At 34.9% G+C, this 25,232-nt stretch overlaps 1 protein-coding gene across 11 annotated transcripts in view; it reads right to left on the bottom strand.

Moving 5' to 3' along the window:
- Nucleotides 1-9,148: 9,148 nt before the first annotated feature.
- The window catches only part of Foxn2 (forkhead box N2), a 64,326-nt gene continuing 48,242 nt past the window's right edge, over nt 9,149-25,232 (bottom strand). For all 11 annotated transcript variants that reach the window (XM_074049643.1, XM_020184820.2, XM_074049641.1 and 8 more), the window contains 4 exons: nt 24,980-25,074; nt 22,838-22,902; nt 14,929-14,997; nt 9,149-13,619 (listed from right to left, as the gene is read on the bottom strand). In XM_074049643.1, the coding sequence (XP_073905744.1) occupies nt 13,117-13,619; nt 14,929-14,997; nt 22,838-22,902; nt 24,980-25,074 (732 nt within the window). In that variant the 3' untranslated portion in view covers nt 9,149-13,116. The remainder of the gene's footprint in view (nt 13,620-14,928; nt 14,998-22,837; nt 22,903-24,979; nt 25,075-25,232) is intronic.

The raw sequence follows: 25,232 nt of genomic DNA, 5'->3' as shown, positions 1-25,232 counted from the left end.
TTTTAGTCAGATTTGCCAGGGGTCTGTTGATCTTGTTTAGTTTTTCAAAGAACCAACTTTTTGTTTCATTAATTCTTTGTATGGTTTTTTTGGTTTCTATTTCATTGATTTCAGCTCTTATTTTTATTATTTCTCTCCTTCTATTTGTTTTGGGATTTGCTTGTTCTTGTTTTTCTAGGAGTTTGAGATGTATCATTAGGTCATTGATTTAGGATCTTTCCATCTTTTTAATATATGCACTCATGGCTATAAACTTTCCTCTCAGGACTGCCTTTGCTGTGTCCCATAGGTTCCGGTAGGTTGTGTTTTCATTTTCATTGACTTCCAGGAACTTTTTAATTTCCTCTTTTATTTCATCAATGACCCATTGTTCATTAAGCAATGAGTTATTCAGTTTCCAGCTTTTTGCATGTTTTTTGTCTTTACTTTTGTTGTTGAGTTCTAGTTTTATTGGATTGTGATCAGATAGTATGCACGGTATAATTTCTATTTTCTTATATTTGCTGACGCTTGCTTTGTGCCCTTGGATATGATCTATTTTGAGAGAAGGTTCCATGGGCTGCTGAGAATGTATATTGTGTAGAAGTTGGATGAAATGTTCTGTAGACATCAAGTAGGTCCATTTGATCTATTGTATATTTTAGATCTTGAATTTCTTTATTGATTTTTTGTTTGGATGACCTATCTATTGATGATAATGGGGTGTTAAAGTCTCCCACAACCACTGTGTTGGTGTTTATACATGCTTTTACATCTTTCAGGGTATGTTTGATGAAATTGGATGCGTTGACATTGGGTGCATATAGGTTGATAATTATTATTTCCTTTTGGTCTATTTCCCCTTTTGTTAGTATGGAATGTCTTTATCTCATTTGATCAACATAGGTTTGAAGTCTACTTTGTCTGAGATAAGTACTGCTACTCCTGCCTGTTTTCGGGGGCTTGGTAAATCTTCTTCCAGCCTTTCATCCTAAGCCTATGCTTATTTCTGTCAGTGAGATGGGTCTCCTGTAAGCAACAAATTGTTGGATCTTCCTTTTTAATCCATTTTGTCAAGCGGTGCCTTTTGATGGGGGAATTAAGTCCGTTAACATTAAGCGTTAGTACTGATAGGTATGTGGTGATTCCTGTCATTTAGTTGTCTTAGTTGTTTGAAGGTTTGATCGTGTGTACCTAAGTTGAGGTTACTCTCTACTTTCTTGCTTTTTCTTTTCCTGTTGTTTGGTGCTGCCTGTCTTTTCATGGTTAAGTTGGGTTTCACTTTCGGTGTGCAGAATCCCTTGAAGAATCTTTTGTAGTGGTGGCTTTGTGGTCACATATTGTTTTAGTTTCTGCTTATCACGGAAGACTTTTATTGCTCCATCTATTTTGAATGATAGTTTTGCTTGGTAGAGTATCCTGGGATTGAAGTTATTTTCATTCAGTGCCTGGAAGATCTCACCCCATGCTCTTCTTGCTTTTAATGTTTCTGTTGAGAAGTCTGCTGTGATTTTGTTGGGTTTACCTTTGTATGTAATTTGATTTTTCTCTCTTACAGCCTTCACTGTTCTTTCCCTTATTTCTGAACTTGTTGTTTTAATGATGATATGTCATGGGGTAGTTCTATTTTGATCTGGTCTGTTTGGTGTTCTGGAGGCCTCTTGCATCTGTATGGGAATATCTTTCTCTCGATTTGGGAAATTTTCTGTTATTATTTTTGAATATATTATGCATTCCCTTTGCTTGCACCTCTTCTCCTTCTTCAATGCCCATGATTCTCAAGTTTGGTCTTTTGATGGAGTCGGTGAGTTCTTGCATTTTCTTTTCACAGGTCTTGAGTTGTTTAATTAATAGTTCTTTGGTTTTTCCTTTAATTACCTTTTCATCTTCGAGTTCTGAGATTCTGTCTTCTGTTTGTTCTATTCTTCTGGATTGGCCTTCCGTTTTGTTTTGCAATTCTGTTTCGTTCTTTTTTTCTGAGGTTTTCCATATCCTGGGTCATTTCGTCTTTAATGTTGTCTATTTTTGTCCTGAGTTCATTTATCTCTTTATTAATCGTGTTCTCTGTTTCACTTTGGTGTTTATACAGTGCTTCTATGGTTTCCTTTATTTCTTCTTTTGCTTTTTCAAATTCTCTATTTTTGTTGTCTTGGAATTTCTTGAGTGTCTGCTGTACATTTTGGTTGACCATATCCAGTATCATCTCTGTAAAATTCTCATTGATTACCTGTAGAATTTCTTCTTTTAGATTATTCTTGTGGGCTTCATTAGGATCTTTGGCATAGTTTATCTTCATTTTGTTGGAGTCTGGATCTGAGTATCTGTTTTCTTCATTTCCCTCTGGTTCCTGTACTAATTTTTTGCTGTGGGGAAACTGGTTCCCCTGTTTTTTCTGTCTTCCCGTCATTGCCCTGGGTGTTGTTATTGTCCCTGTACTGTGTGCAATTAAGTATTTTCTGGCTTGTAATAATAGCACTAGTGATATTTAGAATGGAAGGGTGAGAGGGGATGGAAAGCAAACAAGTTAAAAGAGAAAGGAAAAAGAAATGAACAAGGAGAAAAAAACAAAATAAAGAAACAAACAAAGAACGTTTCAAAGACATAAACAGGGAGAGACAGTGTACTAATCAACCGTAAGCTGAGAAGGCATTGGAGAGACAGAGAGAGGATTGAAAATAAAAAATAAAAAGAATAAAGATAAGAATCAAAATAAAAAATAAGTAAATGAAAGAAAAAATATATATATAATAAAAAATAAAATAAATAAATGCAATGAATTTTCAGTCTTAATAATTTTGGTGTTCGTCCCTCAGCCTCCAATCCTGGAGATGGTGCCTCAGATGTTGTTCTGTAGTTGTCTCATCAAAGGGGAAAAATAAAATAAAACAAAACCACACAAAACAAAACAAAACAACATCAAAAAAACCCACAAAGTGTCCCAAGTTCAAATGCAATACAGTTTCAATAAGTTTTTCAGCATGCAGGTGTAGTTCGGTTGTTTTCTCATCAAAGGTAGTGAGAGAGAAAAAAAAGTCTGGAGACAGTTCTGTGAATGGTTTCTGCAGCTGTGGCTTGCCTGCCTGCTGCTGTCAGCCTGCTGTTGCTGGAGGCGTTATTTATGCAGATCTCTGGGGTGAGCTTAGCACTCACCTGGCCCTGCAGGCTTTGTTTACTCGGAGTTCTCCTGTGTGCCATCTGCTGCTACAAGCTTTCCCCTTTCCAAGCACACTGAAGGAAGTGACACTGCACCTGCTTTCTCAGGCCTGCGTGTTTATTTACAGTTCATGTGGGAAGTGGGTCTTCCCCCACTCCTGTGGAGTTTTCCTCCCTCTGCCACTTTCACAAGCTTTCCCGCTCCTGGTGGCTGGGCGTGTGCCCCTGCTCCCACCCTCTCCAGCCAGGCCCAGCTTGTTTATTTACAGTTCTGTGAGGGATTCTCCTCCCCCCTTAGGTGCTCAGTGCGCCCCACCCTCTTTGCTATGTGTCTTTAGTGTTCTTATTGCTTATTACTCAGTTTCTCTTTTTTTTCCCCGGGTGGGGGTTGGTCTTTCCAGGAGGCTATGCTGATCTGGCCCAGGGTTGTCTGTGGGAGTACCATGTACCACTTAGCTAACCTTGTCCGCATCTTCCCAAGCTGTCTGGGTCCTGGCATCTTTCGGCGGCCCGGGGCCCTCCTGGTTTCTATGTTTAACTTGAAGTGGAGATTCTTTGTGTAGGCTGGAGGTGTGGAGGGGGTCAAAGTTTTGCCTCTTCTTGGTGGCCTTGCCTGCAAGGTGTGTCTCCAGCATCTCTCCAAGATTTCACTTTAGGAGGCACGCTTTCTGCTTCCTCCCCCTAGCTGCCATCTTGGCATCTCCCACATTGGTTACTTTTGAGATAAGTTCTGGCTTATGCCCAGGCCAGCCTGGACTGTGGACTGTGATCCTTTTGTGTTTCCCTACATAACTTTTTTTTTTTAAATCTGAATGGTGTCCTACCTAAGAAGTCTTTGCTTGCCCTAATATCGGCAAGATTTCCTACTATGTTTTTGTCTAAAAGTTTTACATTCTGAGCTTTTGTATTTAGGTCTATTTAGGTGTATTATTGATTTCAATTTTTTTCTGTTTGGTGGTATTGGGGTTTGAACTCATGCTCTTCCACTTGCTAGGCAGGTGCTCTAACACTTGATCAACTCCACCAGCCCTTGATTTCAAATTTTTATTTATGATGAGAATTGAGTGTTATCATTTTTCACGTGCATGTCCAATTGTTCCAGCACCATTTGTTAAAAAAACAATCTTAAGCCTTTGAGTTATCTTGGCACTTGTACAAATAAATTGCTTATGTATGTGTGTTTTTTCTCCCCTGGACTATCCTGTTCCACTGATCGACATACTTACTTAAGTCAATATCATACTGTTTAATTATTGTAGCCTTAATTTTGAAGTCAGGTAGAGTGCCATCCAATTTTGCTTTTAATTTTTTTCAACATTATTTTATTATTATTTGGTGGCACTGGGGTTTGAACTCAGAGACTTGCACTTGCTAGGCAGGCACTCTTACCACTTGAGCCACTCTGCCAGCCCTTTTCTTCCCAACATTATTTTAACTATTGTCAATCATTTGTGTTTTCAGACAAATTTTATTCTGCCTTTTTGTTTTGTTTTTTGGCAGTACTGGTGTTTGAACTCAGGGATTCAAACTTGCTGGGCAGGCGCTCTACCGCTTGAGTCACTCCTCCAGTCTTTTAGATAAATTTTAGAATCAGCTTGTTATTTTGTTCAAAAAAGCCTGCCAAGATTTTGACTGGAATTGGTCGACTCAGACCTATTTTTTCTTTTTTGTTTTGCTGAGGATCAAACTCAGGGCTTGCACATGCTAGGCAAATGCTCTACCACTGATCTACATCCCCAATTCTTTGGACTGGGATTAAATTGAATATATACACTAGTTTGGAGAACACTGATATCTTTGAATCCTGACACAGTATATTTGTCCACTTATTTAGAGCTTAAGTTTTCTCAATAATGCCTAATGGTTTTCATTGTAGAGGTCTTATACATATTTTGTTAAATTTGTTCCTTTGTGATTCATTTCTGCATACTTCTGTAAATAGTAATTTTAAGGTTTACTTTTCCAATGCCAGGCATGGTAGAGCCACCTGTAATCCCAGCAGTTAAGAGACTGAAGCAGGAAGATTGTGAGTTCAAGGCTAGCCTGGGCTACATAGTGAGTTCAACACTGGTCTAGGGATAATATAGCAACACCATTTCAAAAAGCAAAACATTTAGGGCTGGTGGAGTGGCTCAAGTGGTAGAACACCTGCCTAGCAAGCATGAAGCATGAGGCCCTGAGTTCAAACCCCAGTGCCACCCAAAAAAACAAAACCAAAAACAAACAAACAAAAACCTGAGTGCAGATGATGAATTATCAGGTTGCCAAAAATGGCTTCTAATCCCTTTGCACATAAAGACATAAAAATTTGAGGAACTCAGAGAACTCACAAAAAAATATTTTCCAAAGCTTCTTGCTAATATATAGAAATACAACTCATTAAAAATAAAACTAAGCTAGTATCCCATGGCATTGCTTAAGTTAGTTATTTGTTCTAGTAGCCTTTTGCAGATTTTTTTTGAACAAATACAATCATAGTTACAGAAAAATTGAGCAAATATTATATATACTTCCCATAATCCTCTGCCCTACAGTTCCCCATCATTAATCTCTTACATGAGGATGGTGCATTTGGTACAATTAATGAATTGATATTAATGTTATTAACATAAGTCCATAATTTATTCAGATTTTGTATGCTTTTAAAATGCCTAGAATCCTTTTTCTGTTCCCATCCAGGACACATCACACTTAGTTATGATGTCTCCTTAGGGTCCCCCTGGCTGTGACAGTTTCTCATATTTGTTCTTGACAACCCTGACAATTTTGAAGAATATCTGTCAAGCATACTGTAGGATACCAAACTACTGGAATTTGTCTGAATTTTTTTCGTGATTAGGTTAAGGACTTGGGGAGGAAGGTTAAAGAGATCAAGTCCATTTTTCTATCCTAACAACAGTACATGCTAGCAACAAGACATGCTAGCTAAAGCTGTCAACACTGACCTGGCTCACCTTGCTGTAGTAGGTTCCTCAGGCTTCTCCCCTGTAAAGGTGCTCAAGTCTCAGCCCCCTTCCTTTGCATTTTAGTGTTTGCAGGGAAGTCACTAAGCACAGCTCCTACTTAAGAGATGAAAAGTGATGCTTTCCCTTCTTCACGGTAGAGTAGCTACAGAATTGATTTGGAATTCTTTTCTTCTTGTTTTTTGAGACAGGGTCTTAATGTGTAGCCCAGGCTGGCCTGGAACTCAAGATCCTCCTGTGTCAGCCTCCCAAGTGCTGGGATTATAGGTGTGCACCACACCCTATTTGGTATTCTTCTTCATGGGAGGTGTCTCTTTTCCATAGTAATTTATTCACTCATTTATTTGCATTAGTATAGGCTTATGGACACTTATTTTCCACATTATTGTATCTCTTTATATCACTTCATTGATTCTGGTGCTCAATTGTTCCAGCTTTGGCCATTGGGATCTCTATTAGTTGACTGGTTTTTGTATTGACTGTTTTTTAGGTTTATGGAAAAACTGAGTGAAAAGAACAGAGTTCCTGTCTATTCTCTTCCTGTTCCTACTTCACCAGGGTTTCTCTTATTATTGTCTTGCATTAATTTGTGATACATTTGTTACAACCAGTGAGCCAATATTAATACATTATTAATTAAAACCCATAGTTTACATCAGGGTTCACTCTGTCTGGCATGCTCTGTGGGTTTTGACAAATGTATGACATGTACTCACCATTAGAGTATAATAGGATAGTTTCACTGTCCTGAAAATCCTGTGCTCCACCTGTTCATCCCTTCCTCTCCCCACCCTCAAACTACTAGCAACAACTGACCTTTTTTGCCATCTCCAAGGTTTTGCTTCTCCCAGAATGTCATACTGTTGGAATCACAATGTATATAGACTTTTTAGATTGGTTTGTCTTCGTAATATGCATTCATGTTTCCTTCATGTCTTTTCATGGCTTGATAACTCATTTCCAGTTGTGGTAAAATTATACAGAACATAAAATTCACTAACCTGACCATTATAATGTGTTTTAACCCAGTTTTAAAAAGGTTATTTTTCTAAAAATATTACATAATTTTTCCTCTTCCAAACAAGGGTAAGGTAGAAAAGTACAATAGTACAAAAGTACAATAGTAAGAATAAAACTTTCAGCAAACAAGTGCATGATCCCTGGGGCTGGAGGAGTGGCTCAAGTGGTAAAAGTGCCTGTCTAGCAAGAGTACTGCCAAAACACCCAACCCCAGTACTGCCAAAAAAAACTCCTCCAAAATCCCCAAATAGTTACAATTTTTAAATGACTATATTTTAAAGGGATGAATAAGACAAGGTCATGAGTTCAAAACCCCAGTACGACCAAAAAAGAAGAAAAAAAGAAGACAAATTATCATCAAAGGGATGAACCAGAAGGTGTAGGTAGAGTGGTGGTAGTTTAAAATCAACATGGCTGTCTCATCTGACTCATTTCAAATAAGTACCTCCATACAGAAGACACCGTTTAAATTATGAGATCAAAGAGGTTGGAAACTTAAGATCAAAATGTTGCTTATAGATTACTTTTTTTGGTGTACTTGGGATTTGAACTCAGGGCCTCAAACTTGCTAGGAAGGTGCTCTACCACTTGAGCCACTCCACCAGTCCTTTTTTGTTTTGATATGGTCTCATGGACTATTTGCCTGGCGAGGCTCTGAACCTCATTTCTCCTGATCTCTGCCTTCTGAGATTACAGGCGTGAGCCACAAGAGACTGACTAGATCATTACATTTTATAATGGATGTCCCAATTTTCAAATACATGGTCTTACTGGTTATTTTTGAACATGACTTATTTTTTAAAAATTATATTATTGTTTTACCTGGGTTACATTGTGGCATTTATAAAAGTTCTTACTATGTATTAGTCAAATTCACCCCCTCCATCATTCATTCTCCCCCATCCCTGGAATAGTTTCAACAGGCTTCATTTTTCTATTTTTCATACATGAGTACATATTTCTACCACATTCACTCTCCTAACCCTTTCCTTATATCCTCCCCCCTCCCACTGGTGCCAAACCCCAGACAGGACCTGTTTCACCTGTCTGTCCTCCATTTTGAGACATTTTAATTTAAGATATCTATGACATTTCCATGTATTATATATATATATATATAAAATATATTTATATATATAATACATATATATTATAATATATAATATATATAATATATAATATATAATATATAAATATTTTATATATATATATATATATATATATATATAAAATATCCTGAACTCGTTCATTCCCTCCATTTTTCTCCTTTCTACCTTAGTCCTCTTCTTATGGTGTGTACATCAGGTCTAAAAATTCTGTATTCATTTTTGTGCAGAAAGCACATCACCAATATTCACCTTTCTTTTACCTTCCCATTAGTGTAACCCTTTTTTTCATTCTTGTCCTTCATCTAGGTGTCTGTTGTTCACTGGAATTTTTGCCTTGGTATTATACCTGTACCTGCATTAATCTTAAGTCAGTGTAACCCCTCTCCACTGCACTTCCTTGCCCTTTTTCCCCATCCTGTGTGAAGTTTTCAGCGTGATTTCTGGTGTCCTGTTCCTACACAGATGAATGTACTTCATTATTATTCACTATCTTCCTTTCCTTCTTTATTTCCTCCCTTGGTCTCCTCTACAGAAATAATCTTAATTTCATACTCTATTCCTGTATTTCAAAATATCTCATATATATGCTATGTAAAAAAAATAGGAAAAAGCTAAACTTGAAGAGAACTATTTAATTAACAACTGTAGCTTTCAATAATTAGGATGATGTCTAAAAATGGAGTAAAACAGTACTTTAATCTGGTGTGGTGGTGCACACCTATAATCCTAGCACTTGGGAGGCTGAGGGATTACCAGTTTGAGACCAGCTGCCTCAAAAAAGCTAAATGAAAGAACAGATTTTAAAAACTTGAAATTGGAACATTTTCATTCGTACAATTCCAACTTTGTAATACAATGGAAAGAAAGTGTATGGGTACCTTAAGTACACATCTGTAATACCTCCCACAAAAGAACAGAAAAGCATGTGTTATAAAACAATGTTTATTCTGCAATACTTTATCATAATGAATTGCATCTCTTTGGTAAAAATAAACTTTATAAACATTTTAATAATCAGAGATTAGATAGAAAAACTAAACATTTGTAAATTGGTTTTAATCTGAGCAAAGACTGGCATCTGAGAAGTGGTTCACTGGTCATTTCCTGGCAGTTCAACTCAGGACAGTTTTTATGCTACATCAGAAAAGAGGAAACAGTTTAATAACGAATTTCTTGAATCAGAAGCATTCTTATACTTTCACTTAAAAATAAATAACAGTTACAATGAACTGGCAATTATACATTTTATACACTATATGATGGCAACATAATACTTTAAAATTAAGCACTTTGTTTAAAAAATGTACAATTTTAAAAACAAGTTTTGACAATGGCACTGGCAGTTAGATGCAAAGAATGTACTTTAAGAAAAATGGCAGGTATAACATTAAAATACTTTTATTTTGCCTTTCAATAAATATTTTCACTACATCATTTACATTGATATAAACTTTGTTTAAATCAACGCTTACACATTTCAAACCCACAAAAATCTATAAACTATATATAAACCAGAAAGCCTCAAAGTATTTTAATTAAATGCTATAGTCTCCACAAAGGGGTGGTAAGTTATTGTAGTATTTAAGACAATAGTCTTTACAGCTTAGTGAAGTATTCACATCTGTTGCCTAAATTGCTGGGAAAGGACTCCTGATCTATCAAGACACATACATTCCCTTCTTAACACTTTCTCTAGCTTTGAATGTATACTAAGGTATATTTAACTGACTGTCTAGAATGAACCCTTTACCTAATGCCTCAGAAAGTAGCAAAAGAAAAAACACATATATATGTGTATGTACAAAACCTTCCAATGTACAAGAGAATCTAAGTTAAGAGAAGTCATGCTGGCTGAGGACAGGAAAGGTTCCAAGGTGGAAACAGGGAGGCGATCCACCAACAGTTAGCTTTTCCACTAATACAGGTAATGTCTTGTTCTTTCAATTTGAAAAGTAAAACCTTAACTAATTTGGTAATATATTGCACAAATAAACTTCACAAATTTGTATTAAAGAAACACTGATTCTTTTGGGGATGCAAGAATGAAGATTAATCGTGCTGAGACAAAAAAGTTGGAATTGGTTGCAACAAAATTTGTATTATTTTCATGTAAGGCAAATTGTTAAATCAGTTTTAAAATATGCTAAAAAATATGTAACCTCTATGTCTTCCAAGTTGTTTTCATCACAGCAAAATTTGTTAATTATCAGGACTACAATCTCAGTCCATAGGACTTAGAATGACTTTCCTTAATTGGGTGGTTATGAGCCATGTTTCTATCTTAACACACCTGAGGAATGAGATCATTGTCTCTATGGAAGTCATAATAAGGGGACCACAATTAAAAAGATTCTTCCCCTTGAAATTAACTGCCTTGGTATATTAGCAAATGGAAAGTGATGCACTGAATTCTATGCAAGAATTAACTATAAGATGTGTAACTTCTCCATTAACTTTTCGTGCACGGTATTTAATGTTCTTACTAATAATGACTGCAACTTAAACATTTATATTTGTGAGAGGAGTACAGTGAGAAAAATCAAAGTATTTAAAGAGCTATTGTTGTATATATTTGACAAAAATCTTTGCAGATTCTATTAGAGCTGAGAATAACTGTACCCCCTTCCTTATCTTAGATTATTTATCTTAATTTACAAAGAGAAATTATCTGGACAAGAACCAGAAAGAACACTCATGGTACAGAATTTCAGCAAAACAAAATAAAATGGAACCAAAATATATGAATTACTGTTTCTGGGCTGGGGCTGCATGTACAAGGTTCTGGGTTCAAGCCCCAAAACTGCAAAAAAAAAAAAAAAAAAAAAAAAAGAGCAGCAGCCACCAAAACCACTGTTACTAAGGTTTATACAGTAGGCCATAATAAATGCTTAAAAATACTGTTTTTGTACCAATTTTTTGTGATCTCTTTACTATTTACACTGTGGTAAAAACTTTTTTGGTGTTTTAAAGCTAACTATATTTAGCCACTTTCCATTTATGAGGAAGAAAAATTCCAAATACCTCACCTTGCATTACCAACAACTTAAAAATTTATTTTAGCAGAATCAATTCCATTAATGTGGCTATCCAGATTCAATTACAATTAACATGGAAACAGGGCAAAGAATATTCATGCTGTTATCCCTGGCTTAAAGTCTTATCAATTAAAAAAGATGCTTTTGTTATCATTCTTTTCATCTGACAATTTTGTCCCCACCAAAATTTAGAAGTTAAACACTTGTCTCTTTAAAAAAAAAAAGAAAAAGAAAATGTTTTATAGTCATAAAAATAATTGAAAGCAGAAAATTAACATCATGAGCCTGTCTGTGTGAGTTCATTTATACATAAATGTATATAAATTATGAAAAAAAATGAAGACAAAGGGAAATTGTTTATGATATAGGATGTATCATGGGAGAAGATTAAACTTTTAAAAAGTTGTTCCCACCATTGTAAAGTATGGTATTAATCCCTTGTTCTTTCTGAGTAATATAGTTCAACAATGTAAGTGATATGAAAACTGCCTCATGCAAGCAGATTTGTTCAAATACTTAAAACATCTTAGTCAATGCACTTTTGTAATAGTAATATAAAATCTTTTAGCAAGGATTAATGGCACATATAGGTATTACATTGCCTTCTGAAAAAGGTTTGTATAAGATCTAATTTTACATGTTTTGAAATCCCTGAAGGCATTTTGTATCATTTCATTAAATCTTTTAAAATTTAATTCAGTATATATTCCAATTTTTTTGGCGGTACTGGGATACATACAATTTAATTCATATAAAGCTTGGAAAGAAGGTTTTTACTCAATGACCTACCTTTACTTATGATGACACAGCAATAGATATTCAAATGCTTTATTATACTCTATTCCTATTACAAGACTCTCAGAATATAGTTTATTTAGAAATGAAAAAAGAGTTGGGGGGCATGGCTCAAGTGGTAGAGCACTTACCTACCAAGTGTGGAGAGGCCCTGAGTTCAATCCCCAATACTGGGAAGGGATGGGGGTGAAACAAAGGAATCTTATTGCAAAAGTATGTCAAAATGGTTGTTACTCCATAATACTCCCTATGGCTATATATCCTCTTATTGGATAATTTCTACTCAACAAAGACAGTTAATGGCTAAAACTTAAACAATGGCTGAAAAGCACTTTGGGAAAGAATAAAAGGCCCCAATGGATGCTATGCATTATCTATGAAGTAAAAAAATTTCAAAGATAGTATTGTAATAGGAATTAAGAGTCTTCTTAAATTAAATCACATCCTCAAATTGCCTTTTCTAAATATTAGAACTCTGGTGTATCCCCTATCTATGTAACCAAAAAGAACTTTCTAGACATCTAGGATTTTTTCCAATTTATATTTGACTTTGCTCATGCCACAATAAAAAATAAGACAAAATAAAAATTCCAAATCTTACCTTACTAGATTTTGTGTCAGGAAACAAATATAAGAAAACGATATCAGCAAAATTTTCAGCTATATCAGTAACTACAGTTAATTACAGTTTGGAAAGGAAAGTTTAAAAAGTTACAGAACTGCCAAATCTTACATTGTGACACATTAATAGAGACTTTTCCTACAAGTTTAAGACAGAGACTGGGGATTTTATCTTATAAAAATTTCTAAATCTTGGAGACACTTATCACAAAAATTATGCTTTTAGGCCTTTATATCACTTATTTACGATTAGGCATGATCCTAACAACTGTTTAATTACAAAAAGAAAAAAAAGCAATCAAAAATGTTTTCAAAGAAACAATTGACACACTTCCCCACCCTAAAGCTAAAGAAGTGCATTATGGCTTTGATATCCCTTGTAAAGAATGAAGTAGGAGAGTACTGCCACACATTAAAATAACTTCGCACTAATACGTTTTTCTATTTTTTCCGTTGCTTTTGACTTTGTGTCTTTGCAGTACTTATTAGGGAACCCAGGCATGTACGAATTCCAGCAAGGTGGAGTAGAGATCCAGCTGCTTCTTTGAGCTCCTCATCAATTTCTTGATGTGACTGTTTTCGTATCTTTTTGCCTGGCTGCCCTTTTGGAGAGTTATCTGCATAGCCACTGTCTCCAAGAGGATCATCTTCATAATCAACATCTGTGTCTTCTTCACTGTGAAATCCTTCACTGCCATCACTTCCCACATGGCTACTCTTTGGGATAAATTCATACACCTCCTCCACAGAAGACAGGGAGGACACACTAGACCTGGATGCACAGCGCTGGGCTGTCATGCTACTTGCACTATAATTGTGATCTTCTTTTGGATCAATGCTGGTGGCTAAAGAATCACCCTCTTGTAATCGTATAGCACTGAGGAATGCATTGTTATAATTCCTCTTTTTCTGCAATGATGTTTTAAGAGGAAGAGGCTTCTCACCTGTGGAAAACAGAACTATCAATAGGTCAAATGCCTTTGATCACAAAATGTAGAACACCCTGAAAACTACTGTATCACTCTTGAGCAGTAAGTGCTTTACATTAGTAATGTTTTAGTAGTGTTTTTCTTTTTTTTAACCCAGATCATATTATTCTGTATGCACTAATCTGAAACACTTTTAAACCATTTAAAAATAAGTCTTGACCTTTCCATGGAACATAATTATTATGAACTATTTGTACAGAATGCCTCAGTATGAATATACCACTGTTTTAGCTAACCATCACTTTGTTGATACTTAAGTTATTCTCAATTTTTCACCAGTACAAATAATGCTGCAATGAAAATTCTTCTGGATGCTTTTTTCCTCACATATATATGCAAATAATTTTCTAGGAGGGATACCAAGAAATAAGAGTTGCTAAGGAAAAGAATCTATATATTATAAATTATAATTGATATTCCCCAATGTTCTCTAAAATGACTTTACCAATTAATACCCAACAGCAGATGGCAAAATCTATTTCCACATTATCAGTTATTTAAAATGTCTTACAATTCCCTAGTCAAAAAATACTATTTCAAAATTGTTTTATTTTGTATTTCCCCAATCTTTAGAGAAGCTGCGTATCTTTCCACATGTACTGCATGCAATTTCTTCCTGAGACTTGCCTATTCATATACTTTGCTGACTTTTGTGAACTTTTTTCTTATTTCTTACTTGTAAGATTCTTTTATAAAGATTCAATATTAACCTTTTGCCTATTAAATACAGGTGAAAAATTCTCCCAGTATTGTGCTATTTTTCCACTTTTTTGGGGGGGGTGGTGGGGCTGGTGATTGAACTTGCTAGGCAAATACTAAGTTACATCCACAACCACTTATGTTATTTTTCTTAAACGTGTCTTCTCTTGTCAGAATTTAAAAATTTTGACGTTTTATTAAATTTACCCATCTTTTCCTTTACAGATTTTATATTCTGTATCACAAAGTTTTTCCTATTCCATGTTATAATATACTTTCTTATATTTCCTCATCTATAACTCTTCAAGCTTATTTTTTTAGTGTGCTGTTTTTTCTCCATTTCTTGGTTACTCGGAAAAAAATCTCTCACAGCATTAACTTCAATGTCAATTACTCATATAAATTAGTAAAAATATAGTAAAACAGAAACTAAGTTATTCAGATTAAAACACAATTTAGTGGTAGAAAAGTAATTGTCATGACATTTAAACGTTTTATATTCTAAGTTAAATTTTAAAAGGCACTCACAAAAATGTATGTTAAAAAGAAAAGCATGATTGCTTACATTCTAAAATCTCTTGTTCTATAGAAGTATTTAAAAGTATCATTGCAGTGGCAGCATCAATATCAGATTCTGAAAAGGGAAAAGAGTGGTAACATTAATGTTCTTTATAAGATAGGCTTTTGTAAGTATTGCACATACTCAAAAGATAACATGCATTCAGATTTTGGTGTACATTCTCCTACTTAAAAAAAAAAAAAGCATAAACATGTCAAACAAAAATCAGATGATATACATTTTTATTTTGCAACCTGCTTTTGTTCACTTAAAATTATGGAACAATTTTGTGAACAGTACGGTGTAAAAAGGAATGGAGAGATACTAGAGATAATGAAAGTTTTCTTTATTCAAAATGAAAACAAACACTTGAACTGTATTTCAAAAGGTTTGCCCCTAAACTAAATCAGCAATTTTTAGCATTTTTACCTTGAATAATATCCTTATCTATGCTTACATTCTATGTACAGTTCTGAAATAACTACAATAATTACACATTAGTTGCAGGGTTAAAAATGTAATGGCCCTCTGAGGCCACCTGAATCTATAAATGGTAAATGAATGCTGGGTGTGGTAGGAGATATGTGTAATCCTAGCCTCAGAGGGATTAAATAAATAAGTCATATTCATGAGACCAGACAGAATTATGGATATTCCATAAGGGAAATGAGCCTTAAAAAGCCAGTAAAGTGAGCAGAATCTACTACAGATAGTCATTATGCTCCCCTATCTACTTATATAAGTTCTTCTGCATCTTAGTGATATACTTCTGTGAATAATTAAGAAAAAAGTATAATGGTATAGGGTACAAGAGGGAAGTCAGAAAATGTTTATAAATTTTAGTTTAAAAGATGAATTAAAATAAGATCCAGATATGAAGTCTTCTATCCATATATACCTTAAAGTTGGAAAATTTCATGCCACAAAGTTTTCCAATTTACTTGCAATATAAAATGTTTTTTATAAATAATAAGCCATGAAAATACTGACTTGTTTTCCCCAAGTAGACTACAAATTCTCTTAAGTTAGATAATGTTGAGTTTAAAATTAATAAGCTCAAGTACATCTCTCATGCTGGGTATCACGGTTCATGCCTGTGATCCTAGCACTGCAGAGGCTTGTTAATTCAAGGTCAGTCTGAGCTATGCAGCAAGTTTGAGGGCCAGTCTGGACTACATTGTGAGACACTGTCTCAAACTGTCTGTCTACTATGAGAGATACACAATACTACAGTTTTTGTCCCTGGAATAAAATGTGACCTCATGAAACACAAGGCCTATCAATGTTACCTCAATCAGGTGGTCAGCTACTAAGTGTAGGACCAATGTCTTATCTTTTGTGTTACCATTATAACTGGAATAATAGTATGCTCTTGATAAATGTGTAAATAATTTTACATCCTAGCCCTCCTTTCTTTAGATTGAAGTAATTAACACCAAATTAGTCACTAACATTGAATACTTCAATGGACTGAGTAGGTTCTAAGTACCTATTAGCTCATCCAAACCTCCTAACTTTATGATGTGGGTACCATGAATATTTCCATTTTAAAGATGAGAAAACAGGATCAGGCCTGGTGGCTTACACTTGCAATCCCAGCTAATTTGGAGATGGAGATAGAAGATTGTGGTCCAAGGCTAGCCTGGACAAAGTTAACAAGAGACACTATCTGAAAAACAAACTAAAGCAAAAAGTGCTTTGGCAGTGTGCTTGTCTATCAAGTGTGAGACTTTGAGTTCAATCCCCAGGATTGGCAAAGGTAGTTGGGAGGTAGGGAGAAGAGAAAACAGAACCAGGGTGGTGATACATGCCTATAATCACAGCACTTGGGAGGTGGAGGAAGGATTTTATGTTTGAAGCCAGCCTGAGCTACATAGAGAGAACTTATCTCAAAAAATTAAAAAGATGAGAAAATAAGATACAGAGGGGTCTCTAAAAATGGAAGGGGATTTAAACCTCAGCAGTCTGGCTCTAGAATGCAGGCCTTCAATAAATAATATCCTTATCAGCATCCCTTAATACTTACTAAACATCCATCATTAGAATGGGAAATTTTGTAGGAAGTAACAGCATATGCTGGACATTCTCTATTCTGTTATTCTTTCAATAAACTGAATGTCCTACCAGAGCCCGACATCATTCCAGGCCGTAAAAATACAGCAACAAAAAAACCCAGGAAAATCTCTAACCTCTGAGAACACAAAGAAATAACTGAAATGCATTATGATAGTGATAAGCACTAGGGAAGAAAATTTAAGAGGGAAGACAAATAGAAAGTAATGGGGGAGGTAGCTGAGATTTTAAATATACAAGTCAGGAAAGGCCTCAAGGAGAAGGTAACAGTTGGGACAAGATCTCAGGGAGGTGAGGCATCAGAATGAAGAGCATTTTAGATAGAAAGAAAAGCAAGTACAAAGGGATTTAAATCAATGATGCCCCATACATCATAGCCAAGAGGTTTGGCAAAACAGGCTTCTCCAATTCCTGTCTTTTAGAATGAGACCTGAGACAATTTCATGAGAGTCCAGTATTTTTACATGGCTTTGATAAAAAAGTATTCAGCTGTGGGCCAATATTGTCATATTGTCTCTCTGTGAACTAGGAAAAGAACAACCTGTGCTTCTGGTGAATGTTTCTCTATTCAAGGCACATAGTTAGAAGAGTGGTGTGTGGACTGGATTTCAGACCCCAGTCACAGTCCAGTCAAGTGTCTTGGCACAGGGCACAAATTGCATGGCATTAGTCCTAGCAGAAATATTCCTATTCCATGAAATAATTTTTCTTTTTGTAAGAGAGACTCTACCTTGCTTCCAATTTTATAAAAAAGGGAGGTGATGATAAAGAGACTCTAGCTTTTGTCTTATAAATGAAATACATGTAAAATTTTTCTTATTAAAAAAGTTAAGGAAGCTGGGCACTGGTGGCTCATACCTATAATCCTAGCTACTTAGGAGGATCGAGGTTCGAAGCCAAACTGGGCAAATAGTTCACAAGACTCTATCGTGAAAAAACCCTTCACAAAAAAGGGCTGGTGGAGTGGCTCAAGGTGTTGGCCCTGAGTTCAAGCCCCAGCACTGCAAATAAAAAAAAAAAAAAAAAAAAAAAAAAAGGTAATGTATGTCAAATGAGACTTCTAATAACAAACTTTATTACAACTCAAGGAACATACTTCTGAAACATAATACCTAAAACTGGTAAGAGATTTATCCTGACAATCAAAGAAAGCTACATGAATACCATTTCATTTCCTAGTTTCTGAATTTTTCAAAGTGATAAGAAGCTGGTGGTGGTTAAGTCTGTAATCCTAGTCACTTGGGAGGCTAAGATTGAGAGGATCACAGTTCAAGGCCAGCCAGGGCCAAAAAATGTTCACGAGATCCCATCTCAGAGATGGGATCTTTTTCTATGCAATGGAAAAAGCTGGGTGTGGTGGCCAGCGCCTGTCATCTGAGCTACAGTGGGAAGCCTAAAAAACAAGAAGATAGTGGTTTAGGCTGGCCTGGGCAAAAAGAGACACGCTATCTTAAAATATAACCAGAGCAAAAAGGGCTGGAGACATGGTTTAGGCAGCAGAGCCCCTGCCTAGCAAGCATGAACCCCTGAGTTTAAACTCCAGTACCACATCCCTTCCCCGCTCCCCAAAAAAAGGAAAGTGATAAGAAAACTAAGTACTGTTTCTATAACAATAGAATGACAGGAAAACTCCTTCAATGTATTTCCTGTAGTGAATTACAGCTAAATTTATTATAACCAAATTCTACTGAAAGTGCTCATGCTATTTTAGAAGTGGTTCTATTTTTTTTAAAGCAACACTATATTACCTAACATAACCAGTTCATTGGGAACCAAAATTCTGATAATTCAAAACATACTACTAATTATTTACTGATTTAAATAAAGATGTACCAAAAAACTGTTGATTTCTATCTCCTGATTTATATTCCTTAGCTTTGATCCTGGGAAATTATTAGCAATAACTGAGCAAAAAAGTTGATACATCAGTTTTAGCCCTGTAAAAGTTAAGGTATAAGACAAATGTCTTTGTTGTCTGATCCTCAGTTCATGTGCTTAAGAAATGATATGAGAACTGTAGAAGCAGAATTTAAATGGTTATAAACTCAGTAATCACTATGAAAAAATTTATTGCCTCTATCAAAACTAACACACATTTATAAGGCATTCAAATGTAGAAGATGTCTCTTATAATTTTCTAAGAAGGACAGCAATTGCAATAAAAGTACCAATACGTTTATTTATCTGGCCCACTGATATACTTTCATTTTAATAACAGAACAAATTCTGCTAATTTGTAACCTTAAATTTGAATTTAGATTTGCACTTAGCCTCTAATTTCACCACCAACTGCAAATTTTATATTTCTTTGCAATATACTAGGTGTCTTAGTATAATAAAAACTAAAACTTACTAGAATGAGTTCTATTTTTGTCTGTTATCAATATACTGTGGTGCCTAGAACACTGTCTTGGTATAGCTCAGTAAAAGTTTTAAACACATGAATTTACTCCAAACAAACACACACCAAGCCAAAATCTTAACCAGTAAGAAAAGTTTTGTTTTGCTACCTTAGTATGAAGATCCTGTGTCTCCTGCTACCTGTTATACAATACTGTAACACTGATATTGGCACATAAAATTAGCATAAGTTGAATAAAAGAGAGCTATGCGTTAAATAAATTGCTGCTCCAGTTTGGGCTGATAGTGGTTTCTGGAATTCCTAAACCTAAATCTCTGCTATTAATCTGTGTCTAAAGGTAGACTTAATTTAATGACTAGAAAAGATGATTCTATAAAATGACAGATGAATGCAAAAGCTTTAATACTGGAGCCCAGCATTATACTTCAGCAATGTTTATAGAACATAAAACTGATAATGTCACCTCATTAGTTAAAGCTCCAGTGCCTCACTTAGGAGCACAGGCTTTGAAATTAGAACTCTGGATGTGAATCCCTCTAGCCATTTACTAGTTGTGTGTCCTTCAGAAAGTTACTTGGTGGGGGTGGGGGCAGGGGGGAGAAATAAACCAAGCCTTGTATGCACATATGAATAATAAAAGAAAAATGAAAAAAAAAAAAAAAAGAAAAATTTCTAGAAGGATATAGCTCATTAACAGTGGTTTCTGGAAGATAAGAAGGGAAGCTTTCATCTTCTATCCCACATATTTCTGTACTGTTTGTAATTTTACAAAGAACATTTATTTTATAATCAGTAATATTTTTCCATTAAAAAAGACAACATCAAAAGGCAAGAAAGGGAAAAAAAAAAAAAAAAAAAAGAAAGTTACTTGGTCTCTCCAAAGTTCAGCTTCTTACTTGTAAAATAGGAGTAACAACACCTGAAAAGGCTGTTGTAAGGATTGAATGAAATGATGCACATATGCATTGCAGTAAGCCACTGAATGCTTACTAAAGTTATAGTTAAGAGGAAGACTTTTGAACTCCTTATTATACTAAATAAACCATCCTTAAGCCTGATTCCTTTCCCTGTCCATGCTAAATGACAACACCTACCTGGTCCTGTTGTATCTGCCTAGGCTTCAGTTACACTCATCAACATGCTGAACAAACTCCCTGGTACTGCCAGACAACTTTCTGTACTGCTGTGATTCTGTCAAGTAACTCTGCCTTGCCCTCCACCACACATATACTCCTGTAGGTTAGTGTCCTCCCAATTTTTGAGGCCCAGTTCATGCCTGAGGCACTTTGTTTTCTAAGAGGCTTTTCCTGACCTATATCTAAGCTTACTTTGCTACTCACTACCTTTTCCCCAGTGTACTCTGCATAATTTCAGCCAGACTTCTTTAGTTAAACTGTATGTTTCTGAGAGCAGGGACTGGGTCTTTCTTCTCTGCATATTCCATAGCACTCACTACAACACCTGGTTAAGATGCAGGAACTAAGTAATTGCTTGAGATGAATGTTTAATCAAGTTAGTGGTTTTCAAACATCTCTCTAGAAATACAAAAAAGCTTAAAACTATTCAGAAATTTATGAATACAGATCAAAATAACCAGATTCAAATAAAAGTAAGTTTTTGTGAGGTCCTATGAGAATTTTGTATTCTATTCCCAAACAGACCTGCAAGTTGTTTTAACCTAAAATGCCAAATACCCTTCTCACCTACTTCATCTTAATTAGGGGAATAGGCCTAATTCTCCTGAATATAGGAATAGGGGGAAGTAAGGCATTGGCAGCATTGGAGAGATGATGTATAAAGTATGCTCTATTTAGGAAAAACCATGGCTGAAACTAGTGGGAGAGACTTATGGAAATGTATGTTCCCCAAAGGAAAAGCCAAATTGGATGGAATGGAACAAGAGCAAGAAGAGATTTGAAGTAAACCCCAGAATTCAAAAAGGATAGGTTCTCAAAATGTGTATGTGAACTAAACTTGAGAATGTAAGAGTCAGAAATTATTGAGACAATAAAAAGATAAAAGAGCTTTAGCAATACCTAATGTAAAAAAGGTGGTCACATTTACACAACAAGACAATGGACAGCTGCCTTATGTAAAGGCAGAACATTATCTGAAACCAATTCTCTATCCACTGAACTTCTTTGCAGAGTTCTCTAAAGCCTTTTCATACTCTTTTCCTCCCTTACTCACAGACATGAACATAATGCTTCTGAGGCTCAGCTTATTATAGTTCCAAAGAAGCCAAAGTGTTTTTAACACACAGAAAGGCTTTAGTGTGAGATTTTTTATTTTTAAAGATCATAGAAATGTTTCTGGGAATCAAAGCAACAATGCAAGAAAAATTCACCTGAATATATCACTAATTTGTCAATTAACTATAAGCTGAGGGAAAAAACCCACTAATGAAGAATTTTGATTTGCTTTTAGAAATTCTAAAAAAATTCAACTTATTAGCTTCCTAAACTAAAGTCCTTCACATTGAACCTACAGAAGAAATATTCTGAACTATATTGTAATCCAGGGATAGCAAACTTCTTCAGTAAAGGGTCAAAAGGTAAGTATTTAATGCTTTTCAGACCAGCTGGCAAACCAAGGATATAACATCCTTGGTTGTAGATCTCTGTTGCAACTAACTGTGCTGTGGTAGTAAATTTTTATGCCTCAAAATACTGTTTCAATTCACGCCTCCGCTTTTTATAAATGTAAAGCTGTGCTTAGATTATGGGCCCTACAAAACCAGGTAAAAACAATACTGATGATATTACCAAGAAATTAAGTGCCATTTTAAAGAAACAATGCACATAAAAATAATGAAAAGAGGACCTAACTGTATAACACACCGTGAATGTATATTTGGAGGAAAAAAATGTGTGTGTGCATATATTTATCTGCATGAAAAACATCTACTCACCCATGTGATAAATATTAAAAGAATTATACCAAAATGTTAACAATAGAATAGTTGGGCACCAGTGGCTCTCATCTATAATCCTAGCTACTCAGGAGGCAGACAGAGATCAGGAGGATTGCAGTTTGAAGCCAGCCCAGACAGATAGTTCGAGAGACCCTATCTCAAAAAATCCCATCACAGGGGATGCACATATGAATAATAAAATAATTAAAAAAAAAAAAAAAGAAAAGAAAAATCCCATCACAAAAAATGGCTGGCGGAGTGGCTCAAGGTGCAGGCCCTATTTTAAACCCCAGTACTATCAAGCAAAAAAAAAAAAAAAAAAAAAGAAAAAGGTGGGGGATGTGACTCTGACTTTCACTCTTTATTTCCCAAATCTTCTACAATTAACACAATTTATACTTAGAAAATAATTTTTTGCAAAGGCAGTACCGGGGTTTAAATTCAGGGTCCTGTGCTTGCTAGGCAGGCATTCTACTAAGCCAAACCCCCAGCCCAGAAAACAAATTTTTTAATCCAGATTTTGATCTGTGCTTTTTATGATTTAAAAGACTGATCTTCACACATACCTTTGAGGGTTCGCACCTGGTTCTGCTTGAGAACAGAGCTTAAGTAGTGAGGTGATAATGAACCACTGAAAAAATAAAGAGAAAATACAAATATGCTTATAAAAATCTTTCACTTTTTATAGAACTTAGTTACAAATACAGTTAATTTGTACCTAAAAACACAAACTATTTTTACCTTGTTTTCTTTGCTAATAATACTCAGTTTAGGAAGAGTCTACCAAAGTAGAAAGTGCCTAAGGGCCAAGACTAAATCACAATTATTTGGTCATTCTTAGGCAAAATAATTAATCTTTTAGTTTCTTCATCTGTAAAATAGGAATAATTAAATTTCTCACATAGGGTTGCTATGCTAATAAGAATAAGGCATCATTATTTGGTTTTGAATTAGATATTTAAGTTTGATATACTATTAATACAGTTATTACTACGGAAATCAAAGCAGTTATCAAACAAGTATTTTAAGGAAGACAGTATAGTAATTATGCCAAATAGTTAAGTTCCTGATTTTGTTTTGTTTTTTATTTATAAGATTAAAGCGTTTTTGGAAAAAAACCTAATTCTGTTCTTTGAAATTTGTGATAGTACAAAAAAACTGTTTTATTAATGGAATTAAATTTTTTTTTTTTTTTTAGGTGAGGCAAGTTGCCACATGCCTGTAACCACACTATTCAGGAAGTGGAGGTAGGAGGACTGTGGTCTTGGACTGGCCCTAGCAAAAGTATCTGAAAAAAACAAAAAGCAAAAAGAACTTGGGGTGTGGCTCAAGTGTAGAATGCTTGCCTAGCAAGGAGAAGGGCCTGAGTTCAATCCCCAGTATCACCAAAAAAGAAAAAAATGAAAAGTTTATTTCCTATTCAGTTTTTACTTATACTATATTTCATTTTCTACCTCAAACTTATGAATTATAACAAAAGGTCTGACACAAAAAGCATGTCAGATGGAACTATTATTTTGCCAAACAACAAAAGGTTTTAAAGTCAAAGATTTATAACCTCTATGCTATTTAAACTCTTTTAACTATAAATCACCTTTGTTTGACTACTAAAGTTATAATAAGGCTAAAAAAAAACAAAAATGCACCAGTAAAATCACCAAACGCACAGTAAAATGCATTTGTGATAGCTCACAACAAATAGTGCCAATTCTTCCACTAATCTTTAAAGTGTTTACATAAGTGAACATAAACAAAGTTTTCTATGTTTCTAAATTATTACCCAATGAGAACACCAACAGTAATTAATAAAGAAGAAATAAACTCCCACATGAGGATACAGATTCTGGAAACTTTTTTGATAGGTTTCATTTCTTAATGATAAATCAATCACAGTAGTTCATTTTATGATGATCATTCTAATCTTCATAAAATCTCAATTAGTGTACAGATTACTGCCATTTCAACTTTAGCCTTCTCAGACTTTTACTATATTTCAGCTACAATCACCCTTCTATATTTCCTTAATAATGCTTTAAGAATTCAAATGAACCACAATATGAAATATTGGTAATTGTTGCAAGTGAGATTTTGTAACTTTCTCCCCATGCATGTGTCTGAAATTTTTCATTTATTATATTAACCTTTTGGGGTATCAGTGGCTCACACTTGTAATCCTAGCTACTCAGGAGGCAGAGATAAGGAGATCACCGTTCAAAGCCAGCCTGGGCAAATAGTAAACAAGACCCTATCTCGAAAAAACCCTTCACAAAAAAAGGGCTGATGGAGTGGTCAAGGTGTAGGCTGAGTTCAAACCCCAGTACTGCAAAAACAAAAACAAAACAAAACTTATCTATAAAAAAACTACTTCATTTTATTAACCTCTTTATATTTAAAAAAAAACAAATTAAGCATCACAAACTACCTTTAAAAGTATCTTATAAATTTGTATTCTCAACTATCCACATCTTTTCTACAAACACAAATTAAAATGCCTTAGGCTAATGTTATCCATAAGTATTTCTCTATATAACTAGGAAAAAAGAACCCCTAAACTTTATTTTCTCCATCTCACACAATAAATCTTCTATTCTTTTTTGTCAGTACTGAGGTTTGTACTCCTAGCCTCGCTCTGCCACTTGAGCTACACCCACAACCTTCACACAATGAATCTTCTAAATCACTGTTGTCAGTACAAGGCAAACTCTTACCTTTGTGGAGAAGGAAAAGGTTGCTTTTTCAATGCCTGCATAAGATTGGGTTTATATTCTGGATCAACACACCATAAGGAACCTTTCCCATTAACCTAGAATAAAATACTTAACAATTAATTACCTGGAAATTTCATATATACACAGGATCATATTTTCAGAAAATGTTGGGGAAGAAATTCTCTAGTATCTTCTGAGTACAATACAAAAGTTGAAGTGAGCTTGCTATTCATGATTGTAGTAACCAAGTGAT

The sequence above is a fragment of the Castor canadensis genome, chromosome 12 (assembly GCF_047511655.1).
Source record: "Castor canadensis chromosome 12, mCasCan1.hap1v2, whole genome shotgun sequence".
In the NCBI taxonomy this organism is placed as follows: Eukaryota; Metazoa; Chordata; class Mammalia; order Rodentia; family Castoridae; genus Castor; species Castor canadensis.
Note: the sequence above shows the minus strand (reverse complement) of the source record. Positions and strands in the feature narration are given on the sequence as shown.